This window comes from Aquarana catesbeiana, linkage group LG13 (genome assembly GCF_042186555.1).
Source record: "Aquarana catesbeiana isolate 2022-GZ linkage group LG13, ASM4218655v1, whole genome shotgun sequence".
Classification (NCBI taxonomy): Eukaryota; Metazoa; Chordata; class Amphibia; order Anura; family Ranidae; genus Aquarana; species Aquarana catesbeiana.
This window is the reverse complement of record NC_133336.1, coordinates 231094606-231115536: the sequence shown is the minus strand read 5'-3', so window position 1 is coordinate 231115536 and position 20931 is coordinate 231094606. Positions and strand designations below refer to the sequence as shown.

General features: G+C 40.8%; 1 protein-coding gene across 1 annotated transcript in view; it reads right to left on the bottom strand.

The window, feature by feature from the left end:
- Positions 1-20931, bottom strand: part of LOC141116705 (low affinity immunoglobulin gamma Fc region receptor II-c-like) — a 179514-nt gene that overhangs the window by 144448 nt on the left and 14135 nt on the right. Inside the window, exons 3-6 of the mRNA XM_073609097.1 lie at positions 7534-7637; positions 5296-5316; positions 518-784; positions 165-434 (exon numbers count right to left, since the gene is read on the bottom strand). Of these exons, the coding sequence (XP_073465198.1) occupies positions 165-434; positions 518-784; positions 5296-5316; positions 7534-7637 (662 nt within the window). The remainder of the gene's footprint in view (positions 1-164; positions 435-517; positions 785-5295; positions 5317-7533; positions 7638-20931) is intronic.

Below are 20931 nucleotides of genomic sequence, written 5' to 3'. Positions count from 1 at the left end.
ATATACAGAATTATATAATTATAAAAAATGTCACTTTAGCAGTCTGCATAGTGAAATTTAAAGTCAATTTCAACAACAAAGTCACTTTAAAGAGCACTTTTGTGGGAGTTCACCTTCCTCTGGATCAACCTAAGGATACAGTTTTAAATAGGATTTTAATTTACCTTTCACAGAGATAAAGGATACATCTGATTTCTTTTGCACATTTGACTCATCTTTGTGGTGTATTTGTTTAGTACATTTGTACAGTCCAGACTGATTGATCATTATATTAGGAATATGGAATGTGGAGTCAGATTCTGATGATTTTATCTCCTGATCATCCTTGTAGAATTTTGTGTTTATTGAATTAAAATCTGTTACATGATGACATCTCAGAGTCAGGGGGTCTCCTTCATATATGGCAGATGGAGGTCTCTGCAGGATGACATAATCTGAAATGTAATAAAATGATACTTTAGGTTGTTCTATTCACACCCAACAATCTGTAATGATGGAGATGAGATGGATGACTCACTATATGTAACATTTAGGAAGACGGGATCACTGATATCACCACCGATGGTCCGGCACTGGTAATCTCCTTTGTCCTCCACTACTAAAGATCTAATGATATGAAGTCTCTGTTGATCTCCAGGTATTGGTTGGTTATCTTTGTACCAGTGATAGGTCTGGGACTCCTCTTGCACAGTAGACGGCACATCACATGTTAGAGTCACAGAGTCATAGTATAGTACATTCCCCCAGTTGGGTGTGAAGGTCACCACAGGTTTGATGGCCCCTCCTATAGAAGAAAAGAGATCACACAGAACACATAGAGAGCACAGTGTGCAGCAAAACACAGAGAGGTGAAAACATCTTCTAAAACATTCTCGATAGAAATGGAAGTAGAAGTCACGGGCACAGAGATTTTCCCAGATGTTGGTAAATTTGTTTGCAACAATGAAAACTACTTCCCATACTCCTTTTGCTGACAAAACCATTTTGCGTTTAAAAAAATAATTTTAAACCAGAAGATTACTTAAAATCCCCAAAACATTAAGTATTTTATGAAAGCTGAGTACCTTAAAGTGACACTAAAGGTAAATTTAAAAATAAAAATAAAATAACAAACATATAATACTTACCTCCACTGTGCAGCTCGTTTTGAACAGAGTGGCCCCGAACCTTGTCTTCTGGGGTCCCTCGGCGGCTCTCGCGGCTCCTCCCCACATCAGATAACCCCCTAGGAGAAGCAATCTCCTGAGGGGGTTACCTTGCAGGCGCGCTCCCGAATTCAGCATTTGGCATCCATAGATGCCGAGTGCAGGACTCGGCCCCGCCCCAGCAGCTGCGTCATTGGATTTGATTGACAGTAGCGAGAGCCAATGGCTGAGCTGCTATCAATCTATCCAATCAACAGCCGAGAACCCCCTAGCAGAGAGATGGCGCGTCACCGTGGGACAAGTTTGAGGGTTCAGGTAAGTAAAATGGGGGGGGCTGGGGGGGCGGTCACTGACAGGTTTTTTTTACCTTAATGAATAGGATGCATTAAGGTGAAAAAACACAAACCTTTACAATCCCTTTAAGAATAAAATGGAGGTAGTTCTAATTTTTTTGTCACGCAATCTTAGCAAATGTAATATAGTACACTATTTTTTGGTAAAATACACAGTAGCGGCCAGTAATGCAGGGAGCAGAGGCACCACTCCCCTAATCCATGCATCCGGCCCCCTAATCTACATGCAGGGTGCCGGACGCATGGATTCCAATGTTTTTTTTTTTTTTTTTTTAGCACGTGATTAGAGCCAGAGGCTCTAATAGGTTTCAAAAAAGGGTGGGCACGGGGGCGCAGAGCACTGTGCCCCGAGCACACCCACTTGTGTGACAATAGGGAATGAATATTCCCTATTGGCTTCCTGATTCTCCTCCCATCCAATCAGGAAGCAGTCCTGAGCCTCAATTGCAATTACCCAATTGCCCAAAAGGTATTTGTGCCGCCTATCAGTGCTCATCATCAGTGCCCGTCAGTGCCACCTCATCAGTGCCATCTCATTGGTGCCACCTCATCGGTGCCCATCAGTGCTTCCGCATCAGTGCCCGTCAGTGCAGCCATATCAGTGCCCGTCATTGAGGAAGAAAACATACTTATTTCCAAAAAATTTTAACAGAAACAAAGAAAAAAACCACAGAGGTGATCAAATACCACCAAAAGAAAGCTCTATTTGTGAGAACAAAATGATAAAAAAATTGTTTGGGTACAGTGTTGCATGAGCGCGCAATTCTCATTCAAATTGTGACAGCGCTGAAAGCTGAAAATTGGCCTGGGCGGGAAGGTGTCTAAGTACCTGGTATTGAAGTGGTGAAAGGGCAACGCACAGATACGTTAATCTGCCTATACATGCCCTTCTGCCGCAATATATCTGGGTGAGGCAGTCGGGAAGCGGTTAAAGCAGAATTAAATTGTTTTATACACAAATTTCTAGCAGGAACATTTTTATAGTAGACTCTGCATGGGTGATTTACTAAAACTGGAGAGTGCAAAATCTGGTGCAGCTGTGTATGGTAGCCAATCAGCTTCCAGGTTGGTTTGTCAAAATTTAATTGAACAAGCTGAAGTTAGAATGCAGAGCTGCGCCAAATTTTGCACTCTCCAGTTTTAGTAAACCAACCCCACTGAGGCTTTTTCTTCCAAATAAGATTCTGTTAGCAATTTTCTTCTGATTGTAAGATGAGTTGCACTTGCTCAGCTCAGTGTACATTCTCAGCATGTCTTAATGCCAGGATGTATTACCTCCTGTGCATATGAGTGGGAGTCTTCCCAGGTTAGTTTACCAAGATGTCTGAACCTGGAAGATAACCAGGTGAAGATGTTGAAGATGTCTGCTGTGGCAATGGAGAGACAATGGAGATTGTAGACATTGTATCCAGTGGTGGCTGGTGGGTTTTTTTTTGGGGGGGAGACACTCCCCCCCGTGGCACTAACACACTCCCCCACCACCACCTGCTGTCCTTACCTTGGATGTGGGCAGTGACAGCGTGGCAGGCTCGAGGAAAGCTGCTCCGGTGACCGGTGTCCTCTCCTGCTCCCGGCACTAGGCATCCAATAGAATTGCCTGATGTTTTGGCCAATCGGGAAACAGGTTTCATACCTGCCTGATGTTAAACTTTGGTAATTTCAGATGCATTTAAGGTATGACCTGAATTGAAATCTCTTTCCAAGAAGCATTTCTATGATACTTTTAAATTAACATTACATTTCACTTGTGTGCAAATTGTGGCTAACCCACAATGTTTAGAATTGTCGTCAACCATTGCATTAAAGCGATATTAAACCCAAAAATGTAGTATAGCCCCCTCCTATATAGGTGCTAGGATTAAATACAAAGATTTAGTGTCAGCTCACTGTGTTCAGTGGAGCTGGGTGTGTTTTGTTAGGTAAATTTAGTTTGTCCCATGGTAACCCTTGTGGTTGTCATTATTGGGTTAGGTAAATTTAGTTTTGCTGACTGTAACCAGTGCAGGTGATTAATTAGGTCATTAGGTTCAGTGTTCTCAGCTACTGCTAATCTGTTTATTCCCTCTGCTTTCCAGGGAGCTGGAGAAGTCTCTGGAACATAGGTGTGGAATTCTGCAAATGACAGCATGAATATTTATGCAGCCTTGGCCAATCCCAGGTTGCAGGGCCATGAAGGCTGCTGAGAGTCTGTATATATTCTCTGGAACACTGAGCTCTTGGTATTTTCCTACAAATGATCAGTCCAGCCCGAAGGGCTGCTGCCATCCAGGGCAATGCTGCCATGTGCTTGCTGTTTGTAGGCCTTAGCTGGGCAACCTGAGGGCCTGGATGTGGAAACTAAGGAGAGCTGACTGAGGGGCTGTCTGCTGAAGATCTAGTCTGGTATCACTGGAGGAAAGTGTTGCTTGGAAGTTGAAAGGAGGTAACCAACTATCCCTGAACATTTTGTGAGTACAGCCTGCTGAGAGATCTTAAAGACTTGTTGGCTGCTGCCATCCCTTCTTGTGTTTAGAGAGTCAGCTGTGTGTTTGTACAAAGGAAACATTGGCTCCTGAAAATCCTAGTCTTATCTAGTTCTCTGAGAAGGGACTCTGCTCTTGTTGCTCTAAGGAAGTGCTGTTAACTGCTTCTATTACAAAGCCAAATCCACAGTTTGCTGTATGCAAGGACTTCTGCTTCAGATTTACAGAAAGGAGTTCACTGTCATCAACTTGTAGATAGTTTCTGTTTTCGGAGTATCCCACTCAGTTCCCTCAACCCTATTCCAGTTCTCCAAAGACAAAAACAACAAAAACAACACTCCTAGACTGGTTATTGAGGAAAAGTGTGGCTGAGATTGTGTGTCTGGCTGTGGAGGCAATCCACTGGAGAAGAAACAAGAGGTCCACGCTGCTCACAGGTGAGCTGGCTCCAACACCATGATCTCCTCACTGCGTGGTGCTCGCCCAGTCACAGCTGAAGCAATAATGAAAGGAAAGTCCGGATGGCTGCACACCAATCTGAGATCCAAAATGCCTTTATTCACATAAAACTATGAAGAACATAAGGAGCACTACATGTACAAGCAAGGGAGGCACAGTTAACATGTTTCGCACACGAATGGTGCTTTATCAAAGCCCACTGGTGAAGAATCTGGGAAAAATTCCAATGACTATTATTGGAGTAAGCGCTGCATGTCATATATTACAGCTTACCAATTTAGTGGCTACATTAGTTTTCTTTTTAGGCTTTATTCCCTCTTTTTTCTCCTGGTTATCCAGTCAGTAACATGCCTCCTGTATTAGAGCGCCCCACTCTGCATGAAGGAGAGCACAGGGGGCAGATTTGGACAACAGCACTGTCAGTCTGGGGGGGGGGGGGTTGTTAGAAGTACTAGCAGATTTATATACAGTAAAACTGATTGGAGCTTGAAACTTTATATTCAGTTACAGCAAACATCTTTTTCTTTTTGGGATAAAGGTTTTACATAAATAAATAAAAGCTGATCATTGTAAGCACCCCTGTCAGTGTTATATGGTATGTCTCATCCCTGTAACTTCAAGAGAGCTTTTCTGTTGCAAAACAACAGACTTACTGACCAGATCACCAGATTAAAATAGATTAAAAAGCCTAAACTAACACAACCATTGCATGTAATTAGCAATCTGCAATATAATAAATGTTTGCTTTGGGGTTTAAATACTGCTTTATTGCAAAGTTATTAACACGATTATAATTAATGATCCAAACCTATTCACTATTTTTCATTAGTATTATTGTATTTATGACACACTGTCCAGTATCAGATTTGTACTCACCAGATTTTCCCATGTTCAAAGCTGAAAAGCCAAAATGCACTTCTTAGAAAATATTTTGTACAGTACATATCATTAAAACAGTTCTAATGCATTTCAATCATTTATCTTTCTTTAATTTTCAGTTAGAGATTATAAAAAAAAATTATAACAAAGATGTTAGGATCCCAATTTTCTCAGGTCACCAGAAGAAGATCAGAACTGCCTCTCTCTCTTAGATGACAAGCTATGGTTTGAAGAGGTCATGTTAGGCAACCAGACATTGTGTTGCCATTCCACCATTAGGTAGGCATCAGTTGCCCTTTTATTCACCCCATAAGCCCCCTTACACAGTGGACATGTATATTTACCCATCAGAACATTCTATGAATCCATCATAACCCCCTTACCAAGACACTTCTATTGTGCCTTATGTAGCCACCAGCCAACCCACCACCTCCTTTATGAAGCTTATTTCAACCAACACCTTTCCCTTCACCCTTATGCAGTTCCAGTGACATAACTACTAGAACCGAACTATGAAACCACCAGATCCCCCTTTACCAACCAAGCAACCAGTCCTCTCAACCCTTTAAAAGCTGTAAAAGTCCAGGGGTGGAGATACTGGGATTCTGAGATGTACTGTGGACATGAATATAACTTAAAACAATATTTCAATGACACGAGACAAGGAGCACTCAGCAGTAGACCGAGGACACATACCCCGGTATCATACCCTAGCATTAAAACAAATAATGTGGTGCTAAGTGATGTCCGTTATTGTGCAAACCTAACCAGAATGTGGATCCGGAGGTCCATTGCACAGTAAAGATTTAATGGAACACTCAAAAAAACAAGTGTAAAGAAATATATATATATATTGGTGAGCAATAAACCTAAGAAAACATGGGTATACTGGGTATAATCAACATATATATGGTACTGAATATCACTGGATACCAAAAATGGAAAGATAACCTCCCACTAGTCACCAAAATTATGTACGATGGTGTGACCCAACTAGGAGTGTAGTATTATACAGAATAAATCACGTATGAAGTGTAAAAGTTGTATGTGATAATACGGAATAAATTAATAAGTAGATGAAAACTAATACAATCATAAATTGTGTACATAAATATAAAAATTTGATTTATATGGTGTAACATACAATGGGTGTTATCTCCAACCAAATGTCAACATATTTAGTACACAGCATTAAATGAGAGATGAAAATCCCAAAAATCAGAAATAGATAATACTAAACTCCTAGTTGGGTCACACCATCGTACATAATTTTGGTGACTAGTGGGAGGTTATCTTTCCATTTCTGGTATCCAGTGATATTCAGTACCATATATATGTTGATTATACCCAGTCACCTGTTTATTTATATGGGTGTGCTTGTTGCAGTGTTATACCCTGCAAGTATACACACATATGCATGTTTTTTTAGGTTTATTGCTCACCAATATATATATATATATTTCTTTACACTTGTTTTTTTGAGTGTTCCATTAAATCTTTACTGTGCAATGGACCTCCGGATCCACATTCTGGTTAGGTTTGCACAATAACGGATATCACTTAGCGCCACATTTTTTGTTTTATTCACTTAACATTTTGTCTATTTGTTATGTTGGCTGCTTTTTTCTTCACAGTGGGCGCAGTATTTCTATTCATTTCCTATACCTATACCCTAGCATTGCCCCAACCTTACTACAGTTTTCTCCTTAGAGCTGACAGTCATCTTCCGTCATCATTTACTTTGGCAATTAAAACAAAGCTCTTCTGAAAATCTCTTTTGTGTTTCTGACCTATCTAGATAAATGGGAAACTTGCAGCCTGTGTGACAACAAGACCACAAACACAGCTTACGAACAATACTTATAAAGTAGCACGAGTCACAAATATGCTCTGCCCAGATGCCAATAGCTCATTTCTACAATGTGCAATCTACCATCACTGAGAGTGGATTATACTAAACACTTGTAACATATTGTATTTCTCATAGAACAAGATACATCATACATTCCCCTTTAGATGGTGAACACAAAGTAAGAAGAAGAAGAAGGGTCATCATACTTTGTCCACAACAGATGCAAACATAATGAATGTGTTTTACATACAGCCTCCAACAGCCTCATAGTAATGAGTTGTTTTGTGTGTTTCACACAATCTCAAAGTAAAGACACTCAGCTGACACTCAGAATATAATAATAAAAAACTCAGAATGAAAAAAAAAACGATCTTTCTACTTACAAAGGAGCACGATGGCGAGAAAGGCAGACATGGTAGAGGGGACCTTGAAGTTGTGACTGTCCTTCTGAGAAGCAGAAGTTTTATCCGTCTTCGCACTTCCTGAACTTTATTTAAAGACATTTCAAAAGAGCTCAAACCAATGTCGTGAGAAGGTAGAAAGAGGAATAATCTGTTATTGGCAATCAGATCTCAGTTCTGCCTTATCTGATATGAGACATGCTAGACAAAACTCATATTACATTTTAGGGTGGACAGTGCTGGCCTCGTACCCAGGATTGCTGGTCTAGCTAGTTCATACGATAGTAAAGACCTTGTTTGGAGTCCATTGTTGTCACTTTTTTACAAGGTTTGGCTTCCATTGCTATCTTACTGAATAGTACACTCAGGTGACACCATACAGACAATCCTTTTTGTAGATGAATTATAAACACAGGCTGGAGCCTACAGGCAATCCTTTGGGGTAGATGTACAGATAAAAATAGAAACAGGCGCTCTTTTTTGGTTGGGTGTACCAATATGAATTGTAAACTCAGTTACAACCTACAGGAAATCCTCTGATGTAGATGTACCAATAAAAATTGTAAACCTTAAGTTACAACCTACAGGCAATCCTTTGGGTAAGACATACTGATAGGAATAGAAACAAGAGCACCCTTTTGGGGGAAATATGCCAATAAGACTAGTAAAGACTCTATAGTATTCCTCTTTTGGCTGCTACATATGCTGGGCCAGCATATACAGTAACTGTTGCTACCAGAAGAGAGAGGGCTATGATGTGCAATGAGGGAGGGGGCTGTGCTAAGGAATTGACACTAATGGAGTGGTCAATTTTTTTTTAGCAAATTTAAAGGCACATTGAAAGTGAATAAAACATGGGGCGCAAGCACGTGATCGCGGGAGATGGCTGCCTGAGCTCCTCGCTCCGCGCCACTGGACACTACAGACCCAGCTCACAGAGCACAGACTCCGCTCAGACATGACAGCTCCAACCCCTACGATTGCAGACATCGCAAGGCACCCGGGGGTAAGTACAAGGGTCACAAAAACAAACAAAAAGCAAAGACACAGCCAAAAGCCTCCCTCACTGCGGGGAAAGGCAAGATGGCGCCTGAGCCTCCTGAGCCTGATGATACCACAAGGCTCTCATCGGCTGGTCCAGTTTCCCCAATGGATAGCCTGCTGTAGTTCCCCACTGACCTTGTAAGTCCAGCTTATACTGACCCAGAGACACTGCTCTCAAAATTCCGCACTATAGTGTGGGATGAAATATCCATGGCCTCCCGCAAGTTCTCTTCTGATCTCATGCGAGGCCGTAAAGAGATAGGCCACCACACAAACCAGCTAGAGCAGCGGATCGACTTAACCACTACTGTGCTAGAGGGACATGAAGATGAAGTGGATAGGCTGAATGCTGAACTTACAGTCATTGGCAACCATAAGGAAAAGCGCTATTCGAGCCAGTCTTGTGCGGACAGATAAACAGGCAAAAATCAATAAGAAGAACCATTTATCAATTTATTGTTGCCATAAGATGATTTTTTTTTATAAAAAACAATTAAAATTCTCCTTTGCATAGATGGTAGAATGGTGAACTTGAAGGCTTACATGATAAGCTGGAGGATGCCAAAAATAGGGCCCAAAGGGACAATCTCAGAATACGCGGGATCCCAGAGGTTATAACAGACCTGCAAGGCACCACCACAGCCTTTTTCCAGGTACTATTTTAGTTGAAAGTATATATAATGTTCTGCTATAACAATTGGTTGGCATTGTCAAGTGTGGGTTTGCAGTCCTAGGCCACCCAATATGAGAGATAGTGGGCCTGGATGGGGGTCACCTGCACACGACACTCTGAACTTTGGGTATGACAAGTGAGTAAAATCCAGCTGTATATGGGAATGTGGAATGAAGTAAACATCTTGTGGTAACCTTCCGGGAAATGGAGAGCGTTAAGCAGCCAAGGAAGGAGAAGCAGCCAGTTTGGGAGAGAAGATGGTGGTGACCAGTGATGGAGGTCCTGTCAGAGCAGTGGATTGGTGGCTGTATGGTCTACTTGTCTCAGCAGTAGGGACCCCAGTTTTGGAGAGGAGGTGGTGGTGACCAGTGATGAAGGTCCTGTCAGAGTGGTGGATTGGTGGCTGTATGGTCTACTTGTCTCATCGGCAGGGACCCCAGTTTGGGAGAGGAGGTGGTGGTGACCAGTGATGGAGGTCCTGTCGGAGCGGTGGATTGGTGGCTGTATGGTCTTTATGGACTTATCTCAGTGGCAGGGAGCCCAGGTTCGGGTCAGCTTTGTAGCAGAGCTTTCCTATAAACTGGGCCTGGACCATGAATGTGCAAGGTCTCCCCAATTTTTGTAGCAGTCTCCCCCTTGCCTTGGGGCAGAACAAAAGTAAGATGTAATAGACATGGGGAATTGGTTTTGTTATGAAATGAAATTTGGACAACATTTACGTTATTCAGAGATTTAGATGTAACAAAATATAATGAAACAAATTATCCAAATTTGAAAATGAATTTAAATTTGAAAATAATTTGAACTTGAAATGGAAACATATTGCATTAAATGCAGTAAGGTATAAAAGCGAAACAACTTTATAGAATTGAATAGAAAAGAATAGAACAGAAGAAAAAGGAAAAGAATAAGATAGAATTGAACAGAATCACACAGAATACAACATAAAAGAATAGAATAGAAGAAAACGCAATAGAATAGAAATAAACTAATAGAATAACATCTAAAAGAATAGAAGAGAAAAGAATAGACAAGAATAAAACAGAATAGAAAATAATAAAATAAAACAGAACAGAATAGAAAATAACAGGATAGAAAAGAAAAGAAAAAAAAAAGAAAAAAAAAAGGAATAGTGTAGAATAGCACAAAATAGAATAGAAAATAAAAAATAGAATAGAATATATTCTCTTCTGTTTTAATCTATTCTATTCTTTTCTATTTCCTAATTTCTATTCTATTTCTTAATTTCTATTCTATTTTGGTTTATTCTTTTCTACTGTATTGTATTCTTTAAATTCTATTCTATTTTCTATTCTAATCTTATTCGCAGTAGGGAAACGGCTGTGAAGCCGAAAGGTTTACTGATGGTTTCCCTTATGATGAATGGCAGTGGCAGCACCCGACAGCCTATGATAAAGCTGCTGACTTTAATTTTTTTTCCTCAGGCGGAATGCCTCTTTATTTCACTTTTATACCTTACTGCATATATTGCAAAATGTTTTCATTTCAAAATCAAATTCATTTTCATTCCAACATAACGAATATGACGCAATGAAATTATTAACTTAACAAACAAATCCAATATGAAACAAAATAACATTTTCCGTCCTGCACATCTCTAACCACTTGTCGACCGCCTAACGCAGATATACTGTGGCAGAATGGCACGGGCAGGCAAAATCACGTAACTGGTGCCCGAGGTGGTCGGCATCGTTAGGGGAGCGATCCAGGCTGAGGGGGAGACCACTCATTTGTGGCCACCCCTCGCGATTGCTCCCAATGAATGAGAATCTTCCTCTGCTGCTGTATAGTAAACAGTGGCAGAGGAAGTGATGTCATCTCACCTCGGCTCGGTATTTTCCATTCTGGCGCCGAGGAGAGAAGACATCTGAGTAAGTGCACCAACACTACACACACAGTAAAACACACTAGGCACACCTTACACCCCCCATCACCCCCCGATCACCCACTGATCACCCCCTAATCACCCCCCCTGTCACACTGACACCAAGCAGTTTTTTTTTTTTCTGATTACTGCATTGGTGTCAGTTTGTGACAGTTAGTGTGGTAGGGCAGTTAGTGTTAGCCCCCTTTAGGTCTAGGATACCCCCCTAACCCACCTAATAAAGTTTTAACCCCTTGATCACCCCCCCCGTCGCCAGTGTCACTAAGCGATCATTTTTCTGATCGCTGTATTAGTGTCACTGGTGAGGCTAGTTAGGGAGGTAAATATATAGGTTCGTCGTCAGCGTTTTATAGCATCAGGGACCCCCATATACTACCTAATAAAGGTTTTAACCCCTTGATTGCCCCCTAATTAACCCTTTCACCAGTGATCACCATGTAATATGTTACGGGTGACACTGGTTAGTTAGTTTATTTTTTATAGTGTCAGGGCACCCGCCATTTATTACCTAAAAAAGGTTTAGCCTCCTGATCGCCCGGCGGTGATATGCGTCGCCCTAGGCAGCGTCAGGTTAGCGCCAGTACTGCTAACACCCACGCACGCAGCATACGCCTCCCTTAGTGGTATAGTATCTGAACGGATCAATATCTGATCCGATCAGATCTATACTAGCGTCCCCAGCAGTTTAGGGTTCCCAAAAACGCAGTGTTAGCGGGATCAGCCCCGATACCTGCTAGCACCTGCATTTTGCCCCTCCGCCCGGCCCAGCCTAGCCCACCCAAGTGCAGTATCGATCGATCACTGTCACTTACAAAACACTAAACGCATAACTGCAGCGTTCGCAGTGTCAGGCCTGATCCCTGCGATCGCTAACAGTTTTTTTGGTAGCGTTTTGGTGAACTGGCAAGCACAGCGGCCTAGTACACCCCGGTCGTAGTCAAACCAGCACTGCAGTAACACTTGGTGACGTGGCGAGTCCCATAAGTGCAGTTCAAGCTAGTGAGGTGGCAAGCACAAGTAGTGTCCCGCTGCCACCAAGAAGAAGACAAACACAGGCCCGTCGTGCCCATAATGCCCTTCCTGCTGCATTCGCCAATCCTAATTGGGAACCCACAACTTCTGCAGCACCCGTACTTCGCCCATTCACATCCCCAACCAAATGCAGTCGGCTGCATGAGAGGCATTTTTTTATGTCCTCCTGAGTACCCCTACCCAACAAACCCCCCCCAAAAAGATGTTGTGTCTTCAGCAAGCGTGGATATAGGCGTTACACCCGCTATTACTGTCCCTCCTGTCCTGAAAATCCTGGTCTTTGCATTGGTGAATGTTTTGAACGCTACCATACACTAGTTGAGTATTAGCGTAGGGTACAGCATTGCACAGACTAGGCACACTTTCACAGGATCTCCCAAGATGCCATCGCATTTTGAGAGACCTGAACCTAGAACTGGTTACAGTTATAAAAGTTACAAGAAAAAGTGTAAAAAAAACACAAAAAATATATAAAAAACAAAAAACAAAAATAGTTTTATTGTTGTCTCTCGCTCTATTCTCTCTCTATTGTTCTGCTCTTTTTTACTGTATTCTATTCTGCAATGTTTTATTGTTATTATGTTTTATCATGTTTGCTTTTCAGGTATGCAATTTTTTATACTTTACTGTTTACTGTGTCTTATTGTTAACCATTTTTTTGTTTTCACGTACGCCATTCACGACTTTGAGTGGTTATACCAGAATGATGCCTGCAGGTTTAGGTATCATCTTGGTATCATTCTTTTCAGCCAGTGGTTGGCTTTCATGTAAAAGCAATCCTAGTGGCTAATTAGCCTCTAGACTGCTTTTACAAGCAGTGGGAGGGAATGTCCCTCCCTCCCACTGCCTTCCATGTATTTCTCTGGCTCTCCTGTCCCAACAGGGAACCTGAGAATGCAGCCGGTGATTCTGTCAGCTGATCATAGAGCTGATCAGAGACCAGAATGGCTCCAATCATCTCTATGGCCTAAGAAACCGGAAGCTACGAGCATTTTATGACTTAGATTTTGCCGGATGTAAACAGCACCATTGGGAAATTGGGAAAGCATTTTATCACACCGATCTTGGTGTGGTCAGATGCTTTGAGGGCAGAGGAGAGCTCTAGGGTCTAATAGACCCCATTTTTTTCAAAAAAGAGTACCTGTCACTACCTATTGCTATCATAGGGGATATTTACATTCCCTGGCATAACAATAAAAATGATAAAAAAAAAATGAAAGGAACAATTTAAAAATAAGATAAAAAAGCAAAAAAAAATAATAAAGAAAAAAAAAAAAAAAAAAAAAGGCACCCCTGTCCCCTCCTGCTCTCGCGCAAAGGCGAACACAAGCGTTGGTCTGGCATCAAATGTAAACAGCAATTGCACCATGCATGTGAGGTATCACCGCAAAGGTCAGATTGAGGGCAGTAATTTTAGCAGTAGACCTCCTCTGTAAATCTAAAGTGGTAACCTGTAAAGGCTTTTAAAAGCTTTTAAAAATGTATGTAGTTTGTCGCCACTGCACGTTTGTGCGCAATTTTAAAGCATGTCATGTTTAGTATCATTGTACTCGGCCTAAGATCATCTTTTTTATATCATCAAACATTTGGGCAATATAGTGTGTTTTAGTGCATTAAAATGTAAAAAAGTGTGTTTTTTCCCCAAAAAATGCGTTTGAAAAATTGTTGCCCAAATACTGTGTGAAAAAAAAAATGAAACACCCACCATTTTAATCTGTAGGGCCTTTGCATTAAAAAAATATATAATGTTTGGGGGTTCAAAGTAATTTTCTTGCAAAAAAAAAAAAATTTTTCATGTACATAGTGTCAGAAAGGGCTTTGTGTTCAAGTGGTTAGAAGAGTGGGTGATGTGTGACATAAGCTTCTAAATGTTGTGCATAAAATGCCAGGACAGTTCAAAACCCCCCCAAATGACCCCATTTTGGAAAGCAAGCTATTTGCTGAGAGGTATGTTGAGTCCATGGAATATTTTATATTGTGACACAAGTTGCGGGAAAAAGACAATTTTTTTTTTTTTTTTTTGCACAAAGTTGTCACTAAATGATATATTGCTCAAACATGCCATGGGAATATGTGAAATTACACCCCAAAATACATTCTGTTGCTCCTCCTGGGTACGGGGATACCACATGTGTGAGACTTTTTGGGAGCTTAGCCGCATACGGGACCTCAAAAACCAATCACTGCCTTCAGGCTTTCTAAGGGTGTAAATTTTTTTATTTCACTCCTCACTGCCTATCACAGTTTCGGAGGCCATGGAATGCCCATATGGCACAAAACCCCCCACCCCAAATGACCCCATTTTGGAAAGTAGACACCCCAAGCTATTTGCTGAGAGGTATGGTGAGTATGTTGCAGACCTCGCTTTTTGTCACAAAGTTTTGAAAATTCAAAAAAGAAAAAAAATTCATTTTTCTTTTCTTTCTTCATTTTCAAAAACAAATGAGAGCTGCAAAATACTCACCATGCCTCTCAGCAAATAGCTTGGGGTGTCTACTTTCCAAAATTGAGTCATTTGGGGGGGGTTTATGCCATCTTGGCATTTTATGGCCTTCGAAACTGTGATAGGTAGTGAGGAGTGAAATCACAACTTTATGCCCTTAGAAATTCTGAAGACGGTGATTGGTTTTCGGGCCCCGTATGCAGCTAGGCTCCAAAAAAGTCCCACGCATGGGGTATCCTCATACTCAGGAGAAGCAGCAGAATGTATCTTGGGGTGCAATTCCACATATGTCTATGGCATGTTTGAGCAATATATCATTTAGTGACAACTATGTGCAAAAAAAAAAAAAGTTGGTCATTTTCCCGCAATTTGTGGCAAAATATAAAATATTCCATGGACTTCACATGCCTCTCAGCAAATAGCTTGGGGTGTCTACTTTCCAAAATGTGGTCGTCATTTTGGGGGGGGGTGAACTGTCCTGCCATTTTATGGCCTTCAAAACTGTGATAGGTAGTGAGGAGTGAAATCAAAAATTTACGCCCTTAGAAATCCTGAAGGTGGTGCTTGGTTTTCGGGGCCCCGTACGCGGCTAGGCTCCTAAAAAGTCCAACACATGTGGTATCCCCATACACAGGAGAAGCAGCAGAATGTATTTTGGGGTGCAATTCCACATATGTCCATGGCATGTTTGAGCAATATATCAGTTAGTGACAACTTTTTGTAAATTTTTTTTGTCATTATTTAATCACTTGGGACAAAAAAAATAATATTCAATGGGCTCAACATGCCTCTCAGCAATTTCCTATTTCCTTGGGATGTCTACTTTCCAAAATGGGGTCATTTGTGGGGGTTTTGTACTGCCCTGCCATTTTAGCACCTCAAGAAATGACATAGGCAGTCATAAACTAAAAGCTGTGTAAATTCCAGAAAATGTACCCTAGTTTGTAGACGCTATAACTTTTGCGCAAACCAATAAATATATGCTTATTGACATTTTTTTTACCAAAGACATGTGGCTGAATACATTTTGAACTAAATGTATGACTAAAATTGAGTTTATTGGATTTTTTTTATAACAAAAACTAGAAAATATATTTTTTTTCAAAATTTTTGGTCTTTTTCCGTTTATAACGCAAAAAATAAAAACCGCAGAGGTGATCAAATACCATCAAAAGAAAGCTATATTTGTGGGAACAAAGGACGCAAATTTCGTTTGGGTATAGCATTGCATGACCGCAATTAGCAGTTTTTTTTGTTTAATAAGTTTTAATTAAAGAAGAACAAAGCAAAAGTATAAAAACATTTCAAAATAGAAACATTCTCACATATACAAAATAATAATTTCCAGTACACACAGAATACAATGGTTCGGTATAAGGCAATACTCCAATAAGTGTCTCTGGAGGTCTACTAACTGACATAGTGATATCCGCCTAGTTATTGGATTCCTATTATGTGAGCAATTGAATCCAAACTCATTTTGAGAAAACACATTGCTTTGGTTTAAAAGGTTAAAGAATAGAAAAGAACAGTAACTAGTGAATAGGAAAATTGAAATGATAGAGAAAAGAATAAATGAGAAAGAAAGAAAAACAAGGAAAGTATGAAAAGAGGATAATGAGAAGAGGGGAAGGGAGAAGGGTTGCTGGCATGCACTTCGATAAATTTGAAAAGGGTGGAGTGTAAGGGACACTCAATAAATGACTACTTTAAAGTGATATATTTAAGGGGTTTGCATTATGAGGTCCTTATAGGAGAAGGTGGACTGAAATTTTATCCAGGGATCCCATGTTAGAGAATGTTTCTGGGAAGTACCTCTAATATTGTGAGTAATGCTCTCCATAAGGTGTACGTTATCCACCATTAGTAGCCAAACCTTTATAGAGGGGGTTGTTTGTTGGCCCCATAAAGTGTGAATTAAGGCTTTGGCGGCGTTTAGTAAATGAGGAATAATTGAACGTTTATATAAATGTACGGGAGTTTTCGTAGCATGGAAAAGGACAGTCCATGGGTCATTAGGTATATTGAAATCCGAGATCTGTACAATCAGATCACGAATGGCATCCCAGTATGGTCGAATGAGTGGGCAAAACCACCACACGTGTGCATGAGTAGCCTTGTTCCCACAGTTCCTCCAGCACAATGAGGATCTGGCGGGGAACATTTGATGCAGTCTAACTGGGGTGTAATGCCACCTACTGAGTAATTTATAGTTGACCTCTGACATTCTGGAGGCAAGAGATGAAGTATGAGCTAATTGTAGGATCTTGTCCTTTTGGCCGTCAGTGAGGGGGGAATCTAAATCAGTCTCCCATTTAGCTAGGAAGGATGGAAAGCCAGGATCATGAAGAGCAATAAGAGCTCTGTAGAATAAAGAGATACCATGTGTAGGGGGATCTTTCGGATAGAATATTACTTCTATATTATTTAAATCATTTATACCTCTAAGTGGGTTAGGAAGAGACCTTAAAAAATGTTGTAATTGGTGATATCTCCATTTATCTAAGAAAGTGGCCGATTTAGGAGCCAGGATCATATTTAGCGGTTTAAGTATATTGCCTCGGAGGACGTGATGTAATAAGAGAGGTTCTCCCAATTTCCATGATTTAAAGCCTGGGTCAAGTAGACCCGGAGGGAAATATCTATGATTGAGGAGGGGTAATAGGGGGGAATCATAATTCCACAAATTTTTTTTGTGTATGGAGTCCCATATGTCTAAAGAGGATATAGTAAGAGCTGAGGTAGTACTAGCAAATCTTCTATAGGAACGGGGTATCCAAGGGGCTATTGAGAGATCCATGCCCCTTAAAAAATATTCAATTTGTACCCATAATTTTGATTTAAGAGCATATTTCCATTCAGCCACTCTGGTCAGAACTACAGCTTGATAGTATACTTTGAAATTAGGGAGTGCTAATCCTCCCGAGCATTTGGAGCGAAACAATAGCCCTCTGGATATTCTGGGATGATTGTTCTTCCAAATAAATCGGGAAATCATGGATTGTAAAATAGTAAAGAACCCCACTGGTACACCTAGTGGAAGCATTTGAAAGAGAAAAAGGATGCGAGGCAATATATTCATTTTAATGATACTAACTTTCCCCAGCCACGTGTGTGATAAGCTAGACCATTTTCGCAGGTCGTCTCTAATCTTATTTAGCAAGGGGATATAGTTATAGCGAAAGAGAGATTGAAGATTAGAAGTAAGATAGATACCTAGATATTTCATACATTTCGGTTCCCATTTAAAGGGAAAAAGGGGTTTGAGGGCGAGTGCCTCGGTCTTGGAAATATTAATGTTTAGAATTTCGGATTTGGAAAAATTTATTTTGAAGTTAGAGATTGAGTGAAATGTAGAAAAAGCAGACATTAAGTTGGGAATCGAGATACGTGGTTGTTGAATAAAAAATAGTACATCATCAGCATAAGCCGCATATTTATGGGATCTGTTACCTATTTGTATGCCTTTGATGTTAGCATTGTGCCTAATTGTAGCTAAGAAGGGTTCTAATGTGATGGCAAAGAGGAGAGGGGAAAGAGGGCAGCCCTGTCTGGTTCCATTATGTAAAACAAAGGGGTCACTTAATGTTCCATTAATTCTAATTTGTGCAGAGTTACATAGTAGGTGAGGTTGAAAAAAGACACAAGTCCATCAAGTCCAACCTATGTGTGTGATTATGTGTCAGTATTACATTACATATCCCTGTATATTGCGGTCATTCAGGTGATTATCTAATAGTTTCTTGAAGCTATCAATGCTCCCCGCTGAGACCACCGCCTGTGGAAGGGAATTCCACATCCTTGCCGCTCTTACAGTAAAGAACCCTCTACATAGTTTAAGGTTAAACCTCTTTTCTTCTAATTGTAATGAGTGGCCACGAGTCTTATTAAACTCTCTTCTGCGAAAAAGTTTTATCCCTATTGTGGGGTCACCAGTACAGTATTTGTAAATTGAAATCATATCCCCTCTCAAGCGTCTCTTCTCCAGAGAGAATAAGTTCAGTGCTCGCAACCTTTCCTCATAACTAAGATCCTCCAGACCCTTTATTAGCTTTGTTGCCCTTCTTTGTACTCGCTCCATTTCCAGTACGTCCCTCCTGAGGACTGGTGCCCAGAACTGGACAGCATACTCTAGGTGCGGGCGGACCAGAGTCTTGTAGAGCGGGAGAATTATCGTTTTATCTCTGCAGTTGATCCCCCTTTTAATGCATGCCAATATTCTGTTTGCTTTATTAGCAGCAGCTTGGCATTGCATGCCATTGCTGAGCCTATCATCCACTAGGACCCCCAGGTCCTTTTCCATCCTAGATTCCCCCAGAGGTTCTCCCCCCAGTGTATAGATTGCATTCATATTTTTGCCACCCAAATGCATTATTTTACATTTTTCTACATTGAACCTCATTTGCCATGTAGTCGCCCACCCCATTAATTTGTTCAGGTCTTTTTGCAAGATTTCCACATCCTGCGGAGAAGTTATTGCCCTGCTTAGCTTAGTATCGTCTGCAAATACAGAGATTGAACTGTTTATCCCATCCTCCAGGTCGTTTATGAACAAATTAAATAGGATTGGTCCCAGCACAGAACCCTGGGGAACCCCACTACCCACCCCTGACCATTCTGAGTACTCCCCATTTATCACCACCCTCTGAACACGCCCTTGTAGCCAGTTTTCAATCCATGTACTCACCCTATGGTCCATGCCAACGCACCTTATTTTGTACAGTAAACGTTTATGGGGAACTGTGTCAAATGCTTTTGCAAAATCCAGATACACCACGTCTACGGGCCTTCCTTTATCTAGATGGCAACTCACCTCCTCATAGAAGGTTAATAGATTGGTTTGGCAAGAACGATTCTTCATGAATCCATGCTGATTACTGCTAATGATATCATTCTTATTACTAAAATCTTGTATATAGTCCCTTATCATCCCCTCCAAGAGTTTACATACTATTGATGTTAGGCTAACTGGTCTGTAATTCCCAGGGATGTTTTTTGGGCCCTTTTTAAATATTGGTGCTACATTGGCTTTTCTCCAATCAGCTGGTACCATTCCAGTCAATAGACTGTCTGTAAAAATTAGGAACAACGGTCTGGCAATCACCTGACTGAGTTCCCTAAGTACCCTCGGATGCAAGCCATCTGGTCCCGGTGATTTATTAATGTTAAGTTTCTCAAGTCTAATTTTAATTCCGTCCTCTGTTAACCATGTAGGTGCTTCCCGTGTTGTGTCATGAGGATAAACACTGCAGTTTTGGTTACTGAAGCCTCCCGATTCACTCGTGAAGACTGAGGAGAAGAATAAATTCAATACCTTTGCCATCTCCCCATCCTTTGTAACCAGATGTCCTTCCTCATTCTTTATGGGGCCAATATGGTCTGTCCTCCCTTTTTTACTGTTTACATACTTAAAGAATTTCTTGGGATTTTTTTTTGCTCTCCTCCGCTATGTGTCTTTCATGTTCTATCTTAGCCATCCTAATTGCACCCTTACATTTCTTATTGCATTCTTTATAAATTCTGAATGCTGTGGATGATCCCTCAACCTTGTATTTTTTGAAGGCCTTCTCCTTTGCTTTTATATGCATTTTTACATTGGAGTTAAGCCATCCAGGATGTTTGTTCACTCTTTTAAATTTATTACCTAATGGGATACATTGGCTAATGCCCTTATTTAATATGCTCTTAAAGCAAACCCATCTCTCCTCCGTATTCTTTGTTCCTAATATTTTATCCCAATTTATGCCTTTTAGCAAGGTTTGTAGTTTAGGGAAGTTGGCCCTTTTGAAATTCAGTGTCTTTGTGTTCCCTTCATGTTTCCTATTTGTGTGATTAATACTGAAACTAATTGACTTGTGATCGCTGTTACCTAAATTGCCCCATATTTCCACATCTGTTATCAGGTCTGTATTGTTGGTAATCAGTAGATCTAGTAAGGTTTTATTTCTAGTTGGTGCGTCTACCATCTGACCCATAAAATTGTCCTGCAAGACACTAAGGAACTGGCGAGCCTTAAATGAATGCGCGGTTCCCTCCGCCCAGTCTATGTCTGGATAATTAAAATCCCCCATTATGATAACACTTCCCATCCTTGCTGCTAATCCAATTTGTGATAGGAGATCCGTCTCCACTTCCTCCCTCAGGTTAGGGGGCCTATAGCATACTCCCAGTATTATTTTCCCCTTAGCTTCATCCCTTTGGAGCTCTACCCATAAAGATTCTACCTCCTCCCTAGCCCCCTCAGTGATGTCATCTCTCACATTCACTTGTACATTATTCTTG